The 18,773-nt window shown below is 38.4% G+C and overlaps 3 protein-coding genes across 3 annotated transcripts; 1 reads left to right on the top strand and 2 right to left on the bottom strand.

Moving 5' to 3' along the window:
- LOC120107770 lies at window positions 1–4,989 on the bottom strand. Its single transcript, XM_039121201.1, has 5 exons — window positions 4,652–4,989; window positions 2,971–3,188; window positions 1,167–1,295; window positions 337–468; window positions 1–234 (listed from the first exon to the last, which is right to left on the bottom strand). The coding sequence occupies exons 1-5, from the start codon at window positions 4,968–4,970 to the stop codon at window positions 121–123; spliced, it is 912 nt and encodes a 303-aa protein (XP_038977129.1). The 5' UTR covers window positions 4,971–4,989; the 3' UTR covers window positions 1–120.
- A 2,254-nt stretch (window positions 4,990–7,243) lies between these two features.
- Window positions 7,244–14,613, top strand: LOC120107772 (tubby-like protein 4). The gene is made up of 9 exons (XM_039121203.1): window positions 7,244–7,659; window positions 7,947–8,058; window positions 12,679–12,855; window positions 13,319–13,374; window positions 13,454–13,556; window positions 13,669–13,758; window positions 13,858–13,953; window positions 14,163–14,230; window positions 14,313–14,613. The coding sequence occupies exons 1-9, from the start codon at window positions 7,253–7,255 to the stop codon at window positions 14,386–14,388; spliced, it is 1,185 nt and encodes a 394-aa protein (XP_038977131.1). The 5' UTR covers window positions 7,244–7,252; the 3' UTR covers window positions 14,389–14,613.
- Window positions 14,614–15,314: 701 nt separating this feature from the next.
- LOC103722042 lies at window positions 15,315–18,543 on the bottom strand. Its single transcript, XM_008812461.4, has 2 exons — window positions 18,328–18,543; window positions 15,315–15,865 (listed from the first exon to the last, which is right to left on the bottom strand). Exon 2 carries the CDS (start codon window positions 15,830–15,832, stop codon window positions 15,539–15,541), a length of 294 nt encoding a protein of 97 aa, XP_008810683.2. The 5' UTR covers window positions 15,833–15,865; window positions 18,328–18,543; the 3' UTR covers window positions 15,315–15,538.
- Window positions 18,544–18,773: the final 230 nt, after the last annotated feature.

Raw genomic sequence — 18,773 nt, 5'->3', positions numbered from 1 at the left:
TCTCCTCGAGATAAATTTGTAGTCTGGCCTTTCATTTGATGATTGTAGGTGACATGAGGTATCGACAAGGATATTAATCACATACTCAGCATTTGCAAAAAAATACAAGGCCTAAATTTCTCATACGACCTTCAGTTCCTTGAGCCAAGCTGTGTGCAGTGGGCATGGATCTGGCTCTCCTTGCGCGAGCGCCTTCTCTGTCAGTGAGTAAAACCAACCATTCCTCCACTTGAACTGTAGCATTTGACAGGGCAAATATATCAAATATACAAGTTAAAAACCATGAAGTTGGATATTGTAATCAGTGATCATAAGTTACGTCTCTGCTGGACTTGCCTCTTTTACAGCAGTTGGAAAGTGTGAAACAGCCCTAGAATAAGCACAAAGCCTCTCTTCTATTCCTTCATCAAATACTATACCCTTCTCTGCAGCTGCAGCAGATGCTAGCTCCGCAATCAGGTTGGCAACCTGCAACCAGGAACGTTACTTGGAGTCGAAGAGGAAAAGTATAGCACGCTAAGCACCTATAGACATTACACACATTTCATATGTTGGTTCTCATCACAATGTGTGAAGTACCATCGGGACTAGAAAAGATGAATGCTAAAGCTGCATCCTTACGTACACAAATAGGCCTCCAACAGCTTCTCCAATCAACAGATGCATATGCACTACCAGATGCCAAGTTGCAAACTGGTCATAGGTTATCAACATTCCAAAAGGGAGCTGCGGAATATGCTCGGCTAGGGGGCCATAAAATGCTTAGGTCAAATGCAGGACTCTAGGAAGGTTGCACTAAAAACTAATTAACAAAATTCACAAACGTATAGAGATAGAAAATTAGAAATGAGTTGAGAAAAAATAATGAATAATGAAACTTTTTTTTTGACAACCAATTTTTGTGTAGTGCAACAGGTTCAACAATCAAATGATAATTTTCTACCGCACATTGTACAATCTATAACTCTAGAATTCTAGTATGCAACTTTGATGGTTGAACAATGTATGGCAATCTCCAAAGTTTTTGCTTCTATCCTAATGATGTTCTTCAGAAACTGTCGGGTGAAGAGATGATTACACTATTGTTACTAATGCGAACAGAGAGCCAACACAAACCTATGAAATAACACAACAATTTTATACCCATGCCAGGGGAAAATTCGTACCTCAGATCGATATTCCTTCTCCACAGCACCAACCGTAGCCCCTGGATGTCGAGCTCCAACAAGCATGAAAGCTGAGATCCATATCAATTTCTCTAGCATTTGTTTCTGAAAAGGTTTTTTTTCAAGGACCTGAATCCAGTAAAACGTGCACATGGTGATCTCTGGGAAACTCTTTGTGGGGTTAATAAGAAGGGGGGAAATACACTCATCAAAATTAAGTTGTAATTTGCAAGTAAATTTAAGTTCTGATTTGCAATTAAAGTTAAGTTCTTCATGTGAGATCTAAAAGATCAAGTTTGACAGAAGACAAATGAACACTAACATAAAAATATGAGTAATAGGTTTATGTGGTTGGTTGTTACTACATGCATGCATACATACATACGTGGCTGCATTGAAGGATGAAAAGAAAAATTTGAGATACAAGAACAATTAGTTGCAAGCTATAATTTGATGTGGATAACCTGGGATATTAGTTGCAAACTATTTTGTCAGCCATGAAGGCTACAAGAATAATTGTTATATTGCTAAGACATGCTTAATCTTTCCACGTAGAAGATATTGCAAAATTAAGCATGCATGCATAATTTCATTGTTGAGTTTGTCATGAGCCTTAAATGCAAATCAAATAGGAAAAATCGCACCAGGACATATTCATAAGTTGGCAATAATGAGCCGACTTGACAGAGTCATTCTTGATCATATCAAAAATTGATGCCACGGAACCCTTGGCATGGAGTTTCAACTTGTGACAGCTGATCAAAGATGGATTATTCCTTGAGGAAAAAGCATGCGTAGCCTAACTTGCTGAACTGAGAATGATCTACTTCTGAACGCCATAACAAACAACAGGTTGGCAACCATAGGAAATGGAAAACTGGCTTTACCTACTGCTACAAATTACTGGCCCTAATAACAGAGAACATCAACAAGTCAGTAGACGCACACTTGTATGCACCACCAAGACAAGGTGGAATATCAGAAGCAAGGAAGGCCTGTGGAACATTTAATTAATGTTTCCATTGGTGAGATATCTTCATAGACTTCATTTTACTTTGCAACAGCTAATTCCCTATGTTTGCACATTCAGTGTGTTCATGGATTGCATAGTGGATACCATGTGTCTCTTAATCAAGCACGAGCCACCACAAATACTTAAATTCTACAAAGAGGTGCTCCATATGCATACCATCCGTACAAACTTCAGAATTTTGGCGAGTACCTAGTCAAGTAGAAGAAACTACCAAAATACAAGGCAAACTAGAAGCATTCAAAAACTCTAAATAACATATACAAGCATAGCATTATCTTTCTCCATATGCCGGTGATGCACATGAATACAATAGGTGGTGGTCATGCATGAAGTGATTGGAGGTCATCCTCAGCCCATGCATAAGAAATCTTCTTGGATTACAAGGCTGGTCCTTCTCAAATGTTCTGGACCTCTTATATGTTCCCATGGCTATTTTGTCACAGAGTGTAAAGTTGTGGATTGTCCATAAGATTCAGTTTGAGCCCGGCGGAATATTTCTAGTCATTGATATAGCTTGAAGATGCTTAGCCAATTCATTTTTAGAATAAGAAGCATTTTATCCTTACAAAACAATAAAGCCTTTTTTTTTTGTTATGTAAGTTCTTGCTCTCATTTTGTCTCTTCTGTACTTAATTTTTTTACATCAGTTTTTTTTTCCAATGGCAGAATAGAAGTTAAACATGTATTTCCACAGGAACTTCACCGCTCGAAATATAGAACAAAGCACACTACAATCATATTCACTCGAAAATAGAACTGTGAAGCAGCTACCTTGCAAGAAAGGCCTCCATTATGGAGCCGTGTAGCTACTGCTGAAGCCCATTTACCATATGCTGCCGTCAAGCCTTCTGGATTGGTATCAGTTTTCCCATCAACTGGAGCTTCTCCAAGTTTGGAGATAGCAAAATAAGCCAACACTTGGTTTGCATCACTCAAACCTTTACTTTCAAGCCATGGGTCAAGCATTCCATTCTGGAAAAACACCAAATCTGTTAAAATGTTAAGATCCCAGCCATTCCACCGCCCTTTGATTACATTAACATCTCTTCAGTAATTCATTTTGAGTAATCTAAACTAAGTGCTTGCTATTAACTACTAGAGGGCCAATAAAAGTTTCTGAAAAATTACAGCTCATATAAGCAATAGCTTGTTGGTGACATCTTTTTTTTTTCTAAAAAAACAGCAAAATGGTATTACAATCAGTCAAGGAAACAAAGTAGCAGACCATCATAAAATATCAAAATAAAAATACGGTGGGCAGGAGAAAGCAATGGAAATTTACAAGACAGAACAGGCAAAAGAAAGTCATAAAATTAAGCTTCCAAGTCCAGACATCTTCTTGAAATGAAGTTCCAGCATATATGCAAGACAGCAAACAGTTGTAACCTTTCATCTTCTTGAGATGAAGTCCAGACATCTTCTGTTTTGCTACTCTCAGTTTTCCCAGCAGATAGCATGTAGAAGATCATTCTATGTCATTGTGCAAGAGGAACACCAAGAATACCAAAAGAAGACAATGGACAAAGGCTTGTTTTTTAAGGAATAGACACTTATGATTTTCTAAGTTACATCAATGAACAGTTGGTAGCCTGCTGGCAGAAGCAGATAATTCAACTTTAAGAGGGCTCACAAACTTCTTTTGCGAAATTCACTGGAAAGGGTTTTTCATGAAGAGATCAGGTAGACAGATTTTCTGAAGAGTAACTAGTTTCAGGTGAACCTATAGATTGGATCCCCGTGTCCCATGAAAAGCTTTTGTTTCACATAGGTAACATCCGTCCTCCCTCTTCCTCGCTATCCCTCGCCCATGAAAAGCTTTTGGTTCGCATATGCCAAACTGCCCACAGATGGAGGAAAAATAAATTCAACATATGGTATGGATTTTCAGTCCTGAAGCAAGGAATCTGACACAAAAGAGAGAGACCCAATATACACTGTCATAAGCCGAAGTGTGCTCTTCCAATGGGGTTATATTATTCAAAACCACTTTCCGATCTCCCTTTCAGACGCAGAATCGTGGGAAAAATGCAAATACTTATAAGTTGCACATATGATTTAAGAGCTTAGAGAACAGGCGCAAAAAATAGAAGCTTATGTAAACAACCTTTCAATATCTTTTCACATTTAATCTTTCTTCTTCTTCTTCTTCTTCTTCTTTCAATGACTGCAAACAACCTGTTCTGAACAATGGGTATCAATTCTATGTACTCTAATTACCATTTCATGTAATCATTGCTTTCATTTATAGCACCAATTCAATTACGAATAATTGCAACGAAAAATACAGTATCCAAGATAAGGACTTCCCATCCCATGTCAGCGTCAATTTCTTCACTATGACTTACCAGGAGGAAAAAAGATTATCTCTACAGGAAGATCTACAAAACCGTAGATTTCACAAGAGAATAACACTAAACGGGAAAAGATTAGGGCTTTGATGGAATTGAAGTACCGTTCCATCGAGATGGCGGGGTGGCCTCGAGGACCGCGTCGAGATCGTCGTTCCGGGTGCAAACGAGGATGGGGCCGTCAAAGTCGGCCGGCACTGGCTGGCCCCTCCCGACGATGACGTCCCGGTCGTCGCTCAAGTCCCGCAGCGCCGTCCCGACCCTCCCGCCACCTACAATCACCGCCGGGGTCACGGCGACGCCCGCCATCGCCGCACAAGCTCGAACCCTAACCCTAAGGAGAGGAGACGAGGAGGACGAGGGGAGGGAGAGAGAGCTGATTGGAGAGGACAGAGAAACCCTAAGGCTAACGGCGGTGGCCATCTTAGGCGGGCGGGTGTAGGCATGGTGTTACGCGGCTCGCGGTCTCTCTATGTTGGGTGCTCCCGCGTCATAAGAGCCACCCGTTTCCCTGCGGGCGTTATCTGATCTGGATCACGTATGCGATGATGTTCCCGTTCTTGAATGTGCTGTGGCTTAGAATAAGACATAGGTTCGTCTGAAATCAAGGGATTGTGGAGTCTAGACCTGTTCATCGCCGGGCCGGGCTCGCGCTGACCTTAGCCCAAAGTTCGACTCGAGCATCATGTCCTTTCTTTATTTTTTTTTAAAAATAAAAATATTAAAAAACACAAAATATAAATAATTTAAATATTCTCAATAATCTATAATATATATTATCCAATTAAATTCACATATCAATAAAAATCATTTATTAAGTCTAAGAATAAATCAAAAATAAATAATACAAAAAAAATAAAAAATAACCAGGTCAGACTTGCCGGGTTTTAGGTTTCGTGGGCCAGGCTAGGCCTAGACATAGGCCCATTTAGCAAATGGGCTGGGCTTGGGCAGTCCATCCAAAAGGCTTTGGGCTTGAGAGGGCCGCTGGCCAGTCTTACCCTTCAACAAGCCTAGTTGAGTTACATCCATGGAGTTTACCTTCAAATTTTACCAGTGAAATGTTAATAATTTAAAAAGAGTAAAGCTAAGCATACCCATTAATGGGACAATTGAGGTGGCTTCATGAGCAAGATGACCAGCTGGGCAAATTTAAATAACCAAGAGGGATATTTTTGAAATTAATAAAAACTAGCCCCTTCATCTTCATCTTCTATTTCAGGGTCTAAAATTTTTAAAAAAAATGCATGAAGAGGATGTCATTTAGAATTTTAAAATACTTAATATTAAAATAATTGTATAATTTAGATATCTCTAGTATATGCATCACTTATCTATCTAATGATCAAAAATAGAGAGAAGAGCTAATATGTAGATGCCCACACAATAATTTAAATAAAATTGGTCCCGACTAATACCAATAAGTATGGTCAACATAAATTAGACGGGTCTAGATTCAAACTAAATAAATCTACTCTTGGTATAACTTTGTGAATGCAAATCAGTCATTGATTTTAAATTAGTCTACCCATTCATTAATTATATTTTATCAGTAGTTAGCTCAAATTGCTCAAATCCCAATCTACAAAAGTGATGAGGAAAGAAGCAAGGATAGCAGCACGCCCTGGCCTACCTAAGCCGACCCCAAGCCTAAATCCACTCCTAGATCCTTCTGACCCTGACTAATCAATTGGCTTGAAAGTTGGAAGAGAGATGCCATGACAAACTCATCCAATCAAGCTCATCAGAAAACCTTCGCACGCCTTCGTTACCTGCACCCAACATAAATCGTCTACTTGAAGCTATAACCAATTTCAACTATAGCTCGATCTGATGCCATCCACTCAAATGAAACTTTCAAAGAGACCAATCTAAAAGTTCACCTCTTTGATCAATGATTAATGATTAAGTCAAGCAAGGGCTCACAAAATCCTTGTAAGCCAAAGAAATATGGCAAGTAATTGTCTTTACCCTTACTTTGAAGCAAATCTTTTGACTTAGGCACCTTTTAAAATGTTAATTCTTCATCTCATTCAGTTTAATACAACACACTTACCAAAATGATCTGCTACAATCATGTCTCACTACAAAGATTTGTCTAAATTTCTTCTGGCGCCAAAGTTGCAAGTATCTGAATGTTCTCCATAGCCATGAGAAGGCATACATACAAAACAAAGCCTTTTGACTCTTTTGATGAAGGACTTCCTATAACCCTTATTAGCCCCCACATATCCCGGCAATTATAGAACAAAGTTCCAAAAATATAAAACCACCAGTTCCTACGAACCAATGGCTCATTATAAGCTTCAAGACTAAAGCCAATCAAAGAGAAGCTCACCTCATCCAACAGCCAGGATCAACCCCTCAAAGCCAAATCACAGTCTTGATCTGCGAGGCATGCTACCCTGTACTGCTCCTCGAGAACAACGTACCAGTACACTTCGAAATCTTCCTCTTCCCGCTCGCTTACCTCCATCCAACACCATCATTAAAAAAAGTCCAAAAGAAGTTTACCAAGAAAGAAAAAGTCCAAAAGAAGAGACGCTGGAACGATCCACTTCCCGAGAAGACGACCGTTAGTCTCATCCAATTCAAACTCCACCGCACATCTCCCAACGCTCTATTCAAATTTGAATCCTTCCCTCTTTTATATATATACCCGAGACGCAGTTCAGACCATTCTTTGTCAACCCCACTCTATCCTAATGACCGGACCAAAGAAGACTTCTTTGCTCTCCCACCGTCCCAACTCCTCCTCCACCGCGTATAAATCCCTCTACCTCAACCCGCTCACCGACGTCGGGGCCAACTCCGCCGACAAGGAGAATGTGGTGCCCGACGTCGGCCCGAACAGTTTCAGCCAAGGCCGTGGCCGTGGTTTTGTTCCCCCTTCTAGCAAGGAGAAGAGCCTGCAGGCCTCTGGAGCCAAAGCCATCCATAACAAGATTGCACTGAAGCCTTCCTCTCTGCAGCTGTGCATGAAGCTGAACGAGCCTGATTCAAAGCTTGGGGGAACGAGGCCGTGGGAGCCAATCTCGTCGTCTTCGGATATGTGGGAATTCTCGGACTCAGAATCTGCGCCCGCTTCATCCTGGTCTACTCTTCCCAACAGGTCTTTCCTCCTCCTCCTCCTCCTCCTCTTTGTTATTTATATGAGAGTGGTGAGGGCGCAGTTGATTAGAAACTGAACCACTCGAGTGGAGGGGCGTGGTAGTAACTGATCAGCTAGCAGGCCAGTTCTTTGTAATTAATGTGGAGATTGGTGTACGTTTGGCATGCAGCCATGCATGGACAAGGTCTACTCGATATGGATTAGGCGTGAATAGAACCTTTGACAAAAAGAAAATCTTTCAAAAAATATTCAACTAATTAAAATGTTATTTGATATGGTGGTTTCAGGTCATTATTGTGTAGGCCACTGCCATTGGATGTCGAGAGGTGTACTTGCATTATAGTCAAGGAACCAGCACAGGGGAGAGGAGGGGTGGCTCTCTATTCTCTTTATACCAATGTGAGGTCACTCTTCGTGCTCTTACAATAAAATTTTTGAGAGTTACTGATGCTCATGATAAAGGTTGTTAGCTTGTAATGGATTTGTTTTTTTTGTTGTCATCAGCACCCACACTTCCTTCTTCTTATAATAATTTTTTGGCACTTTTTTCTTTTCTTGGGGTAAAGCTATTTCCTCTGCTCCTTTTCTGGTTCCATTTCATGTATTTTTTTTTTCCTTCATAATTTCACTTAGTGAAAACAGTAATATCAAATTCCCTGGTTGCATCTGGGTTCCATGACTAACTGGAAGAAGGAAAAGTTTTTGCTAGATTGGGACAATGTTCTCAGATGAGTCTCAAGATGCATACCAGATTACACTGCTTCCTTCTCAACTACTCCACACTTTATGGTGCACACCTTGATACTATGTGATTGTGATCCATATGCAGTGAGAATGGATTGTCAGCTAATCTGTTGCATTTCCTATTTTGACTTGGAGCAGGCGCAGGCACCCCATATCAACAGTTGATAGTTGAGGTCCAGGGATTTTCTTTCTTTTTCCCCCTTAGGCCTTCCATAGTAAATGATATTTTTATCTTTTTTAAAATGAGACACTTATTTCAGTCTTATTGGAGATAAGAGGGAAAATGATATAGGGACATATAGGGAAAGATCATCTTCAGTAATGATGTTTTGCATTTGTGTAATCCGAAATATTAGGTTCATGATTCTCAAAACATTAATGACTGAGCAACTCATCATGTCCATTTGATTTCAAAACATTTCAATGATTGCGACTTATCTAATATTTGATGCTTAAAACTGTGGTCATAAATATAATTATGACATATAAGATTGTGCATTTGAGGGCAGAGGCAAAAAGAATGATGAAAAAATAATACTTGCAAGAGGCATAGTAAGTTATCTTGGACTCGCACTGCCTAAGAAAGACATTTGAAATAAGATTCTGCATTATATCACTTGTTATAATGGAAAAAAATAATGAACAATAATGCATCTATATATCTTCCCAATGGACAGGTGACTGTTTTCTGAAAACACACATCTATGAATCGAACATCCGGGGGTTGTAGGCATCAATCCGGGGGTTGACATAGTCAATGAAGGAAAGCAGGTTCAGTGCATTAGTAAAAGGACTTAAACCCTCTAATATGATGCAAATATCGTAAAGAAAAAAGGGAAACTGCTAACTTGAAAGTAGGGCTGCAAATGGATCGGGTTGACCCGTGACCCGACTTGCGTAAGACCCGACCTAACCCTTGAAAGTAGGGCTGCAAATGGGTCGGGTTGACCCATGACCCGACTCGCGTAAGACCCGACATGATCCGATTTTTAGGATCCGTAGGGCCGGATCGGATCCTAAATTTGGACCTATTCTATTTTTCGGGTCGGGTCGGGTCCACCCAATCTCGACCCGGACCCGACCCGACCCATTTTTTTTGGGTCAGTATTTTTTTTAGAGAATGTTGCCTTGATGCTTGGGACCGACTTGTTGAATTTAAACATGTAAATATAGCTTAACTAGTAAAATGTCTATTTTCTTTTCCAAAAAGAATTAGGGCAATAATTGCTTGATGTTTCTTACTATTATATAGTGGAACTTTGAATATAAAAATACATAGAATCGGACCCGACCCGGACTCGACCCGATCCGAATGACCCGTCGGGTCAAAATTTGTAGGCATGGACCCAACCCGACCCGATCCGAATTTCAACCGGTCGAGTCTGGGTCCAAAATTAGGATCTAAACAAAAAATCGGATCGGATCGGGGTCACTCAGGACCCGACCCGACCCGACTCATTTGCAGCTCTACTTGAAAGTAAAGAAACAACAATGAAGAGATTAATTACATAGAGGGAATATTATTGACTATGCTAACAAGTGTTCCTTGTAGGGCTGGAAGTGGGCTGGGCCCAATATTTTTTTGGGCTTCAGGCCGGGCTTAGGCTCAAAATTTTTTGGATAATCTAGGCCCGAGCCCAACTTCAGTTGAAGCCCATTTCCAGCCTAGTTCCTTGGAGTGGAATATCCAACACACTAGAGAAAAGAATTCTATTGATGCTCATTTCACGTTGGAGAACTTTAGGACCAGGTCATCGACGTAGAATTCTCTTGGCACTTATTATGGTGTAGAACAGGCATAGAAATCTTGTCCAATGCCAGGATAGTTAAATGTTCATGTGTGTAGAGAGTGCCCTCCAAACGAAACCTGTTTCCCTTCTTATGTAGATTGATAGTTATTTCCAACAATAACCACACTCTTTTGATGCTTCCTTGCCCTGGTAACTCCCACTTTGGTAGTTGCTGAGAGTTACCTGCAAGAATTAACTCCCTCTTGTCCTGATGACTCCTTGTAGAAAGTTAATTCCGGCAATTAGCTATCCAAATATGGTCTCTTGTATAAGTGACAAGTGAGCAAACATAGCTCCTTCAAGTGTTATGCGCAAATGATTAACTAAATCTTGATCAGTCTTATGCTTTTTAACCATTTACTATAGTTGGTCGATAACTGACTAATTTTTGCATATAAACAGTGACAATTTTTTTTTTACATCAGAATAAATTAGTACTAGGTGATTATAATTGTCTACAGGTCCACCGTATAGAAGTCTCCCATGATGTTTGCTTGCAATTATATAAGGAGAAATCAAACTGGAGGTGACTGTCTAAATGGTTAAGACTTTTTCCCAAGTATACTTGTTGGCAGATTGGGATATCCTGTGATCTGGTTCTCTTGTCTGATCTTCGGCATGGCCATGCCTAGAGCAAGAGATAGGAGCCATAAAAAATCAAGTCTGCTTATTTTGAATCTGCATAGCTTTTACTAGATAGAAAGAGGTGATGTACAGATTAGCAGATCACTAGATAACAGCTGTCTTGTTACTGCTATTTTTCTAAATGGCTATTGTATGAACAGAAACATTAAACAGCTACTATAGACATAATGCAAAGATAGGTAAGTGGCAATTTTATAGTTTTTGATAGGTGTAAGGGTAGAACCAGTTGTTTATCAGGTAAAGAGAACCAACCTGAAATAAACAATAGTAGGCGATCATGTGTGGTGAATGGTCATTTTCAATGTTTTTTATGTAAATTTTCCATTAAATAATTCTGCTGGAGATGTGCAAAATGTTGTTAATAAACATTTTAAGGATTAGATGTCCAATTCTCAGCTTATATGCGTCGAGCGATAACATACTTCAATAATGAACCCTATGATAGCGTTGTTTCTTGCATTTTAAAATGTTCCCACAGCTAGCAACAATCAAATTAAACCACTGTCGACTACAATGAAATGCATTAGAATTTTTTTTTTTTCCCTATGATCACAACTCAAGTATTAGAGCTGCCAAAGTTAACACATCGGTTCAGCTTCAGCACTTTATACAAAACTTCAGTGTAGGAGAGTGGAGAGCAAGATGGGATGAGAAGAAAAGTGATGGTTAATGAAAGAAGAAAAAAAAAATGAATAAAAGAAAAAAGTTTCAAAGGCCCATAAAAGTCATCCAAATTTTAGAAATACAATTTAATGAGCTGGAAGCAACAGAAGAAACTCTAGGGTACATCACAACTCTTTCCAAAGTTCATTTTATAAAGCAATTCCAAACTAAATCAATATTCCGAGTGTCGAGTTCAATTTTCTGAGATGACAAAATAAACAGATGATGTGATAATGATCACTTGGAAATGCTACTAATTTTTTTTAAGGATATGATGGTCAAGATAATGTATAACATAATTGGAAATCCAGAATACGTAATCATGGTGATGCAGAAAAAGCTGAAATGTTTTCCCCAGTTAGCCTGGATTTCTCTTTCTGAAATGCTTTCGTCCAAATTTTTTCATTGTAATTTGTAAATGTCAACTTGGAAGGATTGTTTATAACTCATGTCGGTTTTCATTCGGCTCCACTCCTGCAAGCATGATAGTAACATTTTGGCTTTACTCTGATACCATGATAATATGGCCCAAAATTTATAGGCTTACTGTTCTTTTTTCTTTATTTAAAGTAGTTTTGACAAAAAAGAGAAACAATGGTGAAAATCGGGATACTAGTTTTTAACCATCTTATGAAATGACAAGAGGCAGGCTGATTAGGAATGATTGGCAAATGAAATTCAAAAACTCTACTATGGACAAGGTTGATGGTGTTTACAGCCATGATTCATAAACCCCACTAAACAATTTTTGGATCCACAATTCAAAAAAAGTAAAAAGGAGATTTAAATGAATAATGAATGCAGAAAGTATTTCTAATGTTAAATCTTGTGCACAATATAGTTATAATCAGGTCTTCTAACAATGTGGCCAAGTTAGTGATTACTCGTTTTCGAGCTTTACTATTTATATTCATAAAATCTGAGATTGTGAACCACAAAATAAGTGTTCTAGTGATATTTTAGCTTCATGAGTCCATTATCCAGAAATAAAAAAAGAAACTGCGTAAGTTTGATGCAATTCCAATAATCTTTTGATATTATAGAACTAGTACCTTCCCTTCTAGAGTCTTGAGCAATGACAACTTTGCAGCTAAAGTATATTTTTTTAAATGTGTATAGTTTACTGAAGTTTTATCTGAATATCATCATTTAAAATAGTTCATCACATTTTTAACAGGAGGGTCATGGACGACAAGATCGGAAACTAGCTGCTGCCCAACATGCAAGGAGAAGTGGTAGGTCTCAGTTCATTGTTTCTCAGAATCCAAAAGGGATATTTGGCAGCTCAGATGACAGCTTCTTGGGTACCATAACGACTAATCTCATGGGATCAAAATACCAAATATGGGATCAGGTTGAACTATCCTTTTCTTCTTCGTTCTCGATCAAGTTGGATACAATTCTAATTTTTAAATTACCATCGATATTTCTTTTCTTTTTTTTCTTGATTTTTGTCCATATTTTGATCCAAAGTCTTTTTTTTTTAAAAAAAAGGAAATTCTGAAACTCTTTAATATTTTTCCTTCTTTTAATAACTTCTTGTGAGGTCACCACCCTCTCCATGATAGTCAAAAAAAAAGGGAAAACCCACATTTGAATTTCTAAAAGATGTTTTCTGCTTTTATAATTCTGAAATTTTCATTCCATATAAATACAGTCAGGAAATGGTGTCTTATGAACAAACTTGAGATGGTACCCTATACTTTTTAAATAAAATTTTTGAACACCTTTCTTAATTCAGTTTATAAACAGAGTTATTTTGGAAAAAAGAAACAGCCATTAGACCTGATAACATGGTCAACTCTTAATGCCTGCAGGGAAGCCCGCTCGATTCCTTGAAAAATCAGTCAAAGAGACTTCTTGGTGTTGTTGCGTAAGATAACTTCTCTTACTCTTTCCATAGCATAGCAAAGATTTCATCTTGCTTATTAGTGCTATACATGATATGGCAGGTTTGTACCTACTATAACTACTCTCACAGGGAGCTTTAGAAGCATGAGGGCTTGGATTCCCAAGCACCAATCAATGCAACTTAAAAACACAAAAACAACTCAGGTGACTCATAGTTCGGATCATCTAATATCTTAATTCAGAAAAGGAGACCAAAAGGAAGCAGAAATTAAAGAAGAGACAATGCAATTGGGCTCTAATTTTAAGAACATTGCAGATTCAGCATATCAATGGACTTCCCAAAGACTGGGAGGAGAAAAGGAATAGAGCCTGTCAACTCGTCTCAAGAGTTCCATACTACAACAATGTAGGCCCTTAAAATTACCATCCTGAATTTTAGATGGGAATCTTTTACCTTGATATGCCACTATCCATGCTATATTTTACCTCCTAATCTCATTTTTAGGTTACAAGGCGATATGAACTCGACTTCAGAGAGAGGGCAGGAAGAACAGGTCCCAGAATTCAGGCGTCAGCGAAAAATTTTCAGCTGATCATGGAGGTACCTTCTTTCTTGTTCTGCAAAATCCTCGATTTTCAATAAAACTATACAATTGTATATATAATTCGTATCATGTTAGGTTTTCGATATGTAGTAAACTTGCAGCGTCCTGCGTCTGTTAATAGTTTGCTAGACTGTTATGCATATTTAGAATTTTCTGTATCGAGTTTCTCCGAAAGATCTGACTTACGCTTTCATGGAATGGGTAGGAGAAAGGAAGACAAACAATTCTACAACTTGGTAGGATTGGGAAGTCGAAGTATCTAATGGATTATAGGTAAATAAGTACCCATACTTGCAGTTGCTTGTTTGTAGGTATATGTAAATAGAAGTATAAACACCAAATTTCTGTTCTGCAGATACCCCTTGACTGGTTACCAAGCATTTTGCATTTGTCTGGCCTCCATTGACTCCAAACTCTGTTGCTCGGTGTAGAACTTCAACCTTCTGTATTTCAGCCTCTGAATACAATGCCTTACAGTACTTTACAGCCCTTCTTGGACTCTCAATGACAACGATCGGAGTTTCTGCAGCTCAAACACTGTCACATAGAGAAGCATAAACAAAGATGCAGGACCATTTCTCTTGTGCCATCAAAATGTTCTAGCAACATAAATGCACTGTATATTATAAGAGATGATATAAGTGTTCGTACATGTAGAAATATCTGTCATCTGGTAGCCTCTCCAGCGCATTCTCATAGATGAAATGATCCGGGAAAAATTAAGGAAAATTTATATGATTGATGGATGCTATGCTGTCAAGTGTGGAAAACCAGTTAACACCATACACTAACTACACCAATGGAGCAATTTTTAACTGAGAAATTGTTGATATCAGTAACCAAATTCCAGCTACCGATTCCTTAATTGGTTATATGCAATTAAGATGACCTCCGAACATGGCTGATAATGCTTCAGCTTCATCTGGTTTGGTCCATTATACTTGCATCCAAGTTCATGAGCTTAACCCACTCTTTTATCCTTCTGCTGGTTCAAATTCAAACTTACAGCCCTACTTCGGCAATACAATAATTCAACTACACCCTCATACCTCCTTCAAGTTATGGCTGTTTGAAAGTTGAAAAATTAAAATAATATGTTGGCAGGAGTCCAGACATCTTATTTCTTTTGAGGCAGCAGTATTGTGTGGCTTGCACAGAAATTTAAGGCCTTTACCTCAAACATTCACAAATCTAGTTCTCTTCCCTTTCTTTCTGTTTTCTTTTTTTTTCTCCTCACCTGAACATGTATGGGAAGAAAGGTAACTGAAACTACAGTGATGATAGATTTGAACCGAGGTCCCTGTATCTGACAAAAAGATCTTGCCGACTAAGCCAGTTGGCACCCTCACATTTGAAGTAAGGAAGAAAGAAAGATCATTTATAAAAACACCACGTTTTGATAATCAGGTTCACCTGAGAGTTTTTGCTCATTGAACATATTCTCAATCATAGCTTACAACAATTTGAGGTGCAACTCGCACAATGCAGCATCAGGAAATGCGGCATCCAGAACTTGAGGAATTAAATCTGAATCCTAGACCACAGAAGTACCATGCCATGAGTTTCGAAGAACATTTCAAGTTAAGATAATTTCAATTTTCCTTTGTATAAAGAATATTTTGCTTCACAAAGTGCCTTCTCAGCTCCAGACTTTTCGGAACAGGGATCTGAGGCCCCTAAAGTAACTGCAAAGTAGAGATATATTGTGCACAGAAATGCCAACAATGCCATCATTGTCAGAAGGAAACGATGCCGCTCAAGAATGGTAGACCAGCTTCCTAATTCATCACGACCTGATAGCTTCTTGGAAGGGGATGATGAAAACAATGTGTTTTGCGATTTCCTATTTGGAGATGGTAATGAAGTGAGAACCATGGTCGTTAAAACCTATTTAGACTGACCAAAATCCTGCATGAATGATAAAACGAGCTTTTGTCAGCCAACAGAGTACATCATGCCAAATAAACAGAGAATGCAACTTTCTGAGTTGAATGTTTGCTTGCCGCGCAGCTCAAAGACAACATATCAAGTTGTTACAACTACAGGATTTGCTGTATTATTTTCACATGAAAGATAATGATAAAAAAATATGGACCAACAAAAGGAAAGGACAAAGTATTGATGATATTTAACAACTACAACATCCACTACGCTCACATTCTCCCAATAAAGAAGAGCAACAGTATTCATGATATTTAACAACCTACATTAATTTTTTTTGATGCATCAGGATGACAAGGATAACTTTATGCAATTTTTCTGGGATATATATTACTTAGTTATTGATTATTGCAAGAAATGGTGGATAACCTTTTCACTTTCTATGATGCAATCTGATCAACTTCCAACTTAGTTCATCCTGTGAAAACAGTTGCCAGAAATCCTAGCAGCAGAAAGTAGTTTAGCTAATTTAAACATAACCGTGGTCATCCATCCATCCTTTTTAAGCAAGAAGGAAGGACAGGCATTAACTATAAAAAACTATCTGCAACAGATGCACAGCAGCTCAAAAACATGAACACTCGATACTAGCACAAAGATCACAAATGACATTTTTTAACCTACATTTTTTTTTACAAACACATACCTACATTTCTACACCTTAAAATAATTTATGTCATATAACTTGAGAATCCAAACACTTGATCTTGTTCTACAAATTTTGAGATGCAGAAAAACCAAAATTCAATTGATTGTATGTTTCTAAAGTATAAATCAAATCAAAGCATGGTATCATACCATTAAATTTGTCCATTCAGTAACCACTAGGTGCACAAGTAAGAGACCTTCATATCACATGATTTTTGTTCTTAGACAATTTAAACATTGCAAAATATGATCAATCATATGGATTCATTTTAAAAAGAGTATCATTGATTTTAAGCCAAATAGTTTGGATAGTACTTTAGCTTAACTCTACCTATGTTTTAGAACCAGTGATCCAGACCAAACCATCCGGGCAGCTTGATGGTGGATCCACAAATTCACCATCCATTCCATAGTATGCCATACCGTACCGAACCAGACATCCAGACATCACATACAATGGAATCTGTGGATTATTATTTCCTTTTTAGAGCAGAACAATGGCAAAGATAACGAACAGTGTATGACGGTCTACAATTTTGAAGTTAAGAAGCTTGCAAATGGAATTTCAATGAAATTGGTTCAGAGAGTAGTAGATATCATCAACTTTCTCAGGGAAGTGATAATAGATACAATTTCTTCAGATTGAAACATGCTTTCAAAATCTATTTTAGTACTTTGGTACAATTATTAAAACATGCAAAGAGGGCTCCATATTATTATCCTCATCACATTGTTTTGAAGATCAATTAAAGATCTTAGGAATAAAAATCATTCCTATACTGCAACAATAGAAGATTAATTTGTGTAATGTCGGCTGACATGGTACAGCTACATGCATCGATGATTATGTATGAAATTTTTTAGTGAACATGATTCAGGTCACAATGATTTGTGAATTCCCATGCATTTAAATCTCCTTATTGCAATTTTAAAAGTTTCTCACCAAGAATCAAAACCTCTCATTATAATCCAGCCTAATTGCCTATGTTTGAACCTATGCAAAAATAGAGCAGACCATGAAAAGTATCCTTGTAAAATCAGCAGTGCATTTGAGCAACACATTTTTCAGGACACTTAAAGATCAAAATCCAGAGGTTAAACAAAGGGACGGAAATTTACTCCACAAAAATCAGAGAACAAGTCATTTTTCAAAAAAAATATCCCAAATAATCTTCATTCACATCCATAACGCCACAAAAGTCAACAATTAAAACTCCAAAAGCATTCTTGAGGTCACGAATTAAACAAAAAAAAAAAACAGGAAAGGAGGGAAATCTCTGAGAATGCCTCACTCATCCCAATCATACCGATCCGATAATATGAAGGACAAGAAGCTACACAGCATCAATCACAGAGCAGTATCAATCAACTTCCAAACTAAACAATAATAAAAAGAACTCCAAATTCAACAGCTCGAGAATCCCGGACGTGTTTGGATGCCGGAAGATCTCAATAAGATCTTCCCGGCCAGCTTGTCTTCTGAAAAATACGATGACAGAAGCAGCCGCATAGAGACTTATCCTTAAATTTCAGGGATAAGTAATCCCTTTTGAAAGGCGATTTATCCTATCCTAAAAAACCAGTGTCGCCAGGAACCGCTCCCTCTTCCTTCCCCTTTCCATCGCAACTATTAAAAGAAAACCCCTGCCGGCTAGATCCTGTCGGACCGGCAAGATCTCCCGGCATTCAAAGAAGCCCTTAAAGAGAAGAAGAAGAAGAAGAAGAAGAAAACAAGAACTTGAAGAAGAATCGATCCGAGAAGAGAAATTAATAGTGCATACCGCGACGCGGCGGGGAAAGGATTAGATCCGACGAGGGCAAGAAGAGGTCGTGGAGTGGTGGTGCCGGATGGTCGTCGAGGGAGATGGAGGTCGGAATACTGCCGCGAATGCCGGTGGAAGGAGAGGGGAAGACAGAGAAGAGAGGGAGACCATTGGCTCCTCAACTTGCATTCTATTCTGGTGCGCGGGTTAACGCCTTGGCCTCTGATCCGACCCCTAGAAAGCAAGTTGGTGGGGACCGTTAAACGGGCTCTGCAAGTGCGGTTGGCAAGATTCACACAGAAATAAATCAGAGTACGTTGGGTGGAAATTTTAAAAAAATATAGAAGGGAAGGTCTGGTAAACAGTTTATTTGGGAGATTTTGACTTTAGTAGATATTTAGTTTAGTCAAAAATAAAAAGATGTTTTAATCCAATTCTTTTCAAATCAGCGAACAACCCATATG

Source organism: Phoenix dactylifera, unplaced genomic scaffold (genome assembly GCF_009389715.1).
Source record: "Phoenix dactylifera cultivar Barhee BC4 unplaced genomic scaffold, palm_55x_up_171113_PBpolish2nd_filt_p 001012F, whole genome shotgun sequence".
Lineage (NCBI taxonomy): Eukaryota > Viridiplantae > Streptophyta > Magnoliopsida > Arecales > Arecaceae > Phoenix > Phoenix dactylifera.
This window is presented reverse-complemented; position numbering and strand designations above follow the sequence as displayed.

Coding starts and splice junctions, on each gene's coding strand:
- LOC120107770 (XM_039121201.1), bottom strand. CDS start 4,970: ATGGCCACCGCCGTTAGCCTTAGGGTTTCTCTGTCCTCTCCAATCAGC. Junction 1,296..2,970: donor ATGGAGGCCTTTCTTGCAAG/GTAGCTGCTTCA, acceptor TACTGGATTCAG/GTCCTTGAAAAAAAACCTTT. Junction 469..1,166: donor AGAAGGAATATCGATCTGAG/GTACGAATTTTC, acceptor TCCTGGTTGCAG/GTTGCCAACCTGATTGCGGA.
- LOC120107772 (XM_039121203.1), top strand. CDS start 7,253: ATGACCGGACCAAAGAAGACTTCTTTGCTCTCCCACCGTCCCAACTCC. Junction 13,954..14,162: donor ATTTTCAGCTGATCATGGAG/GTACCTTCTTTC, acceptor TGGAATGGGTAG/GAGAAAGGAAGACAAACAAT. Junction 14,231..14,312: donor AAGTATCTAATGGATTATAG/GTAAATAAGTAC, acceptor TCTGTTCTGCAG/ATACCCCTTGACTGGTTACC.
- LOC103722042 (XM_008812461.4), bottom strand. CDS start 15,832: ATGGTTCTCACTTCATTACCATCTCCAAATAGGAAATCGCAAAACACA.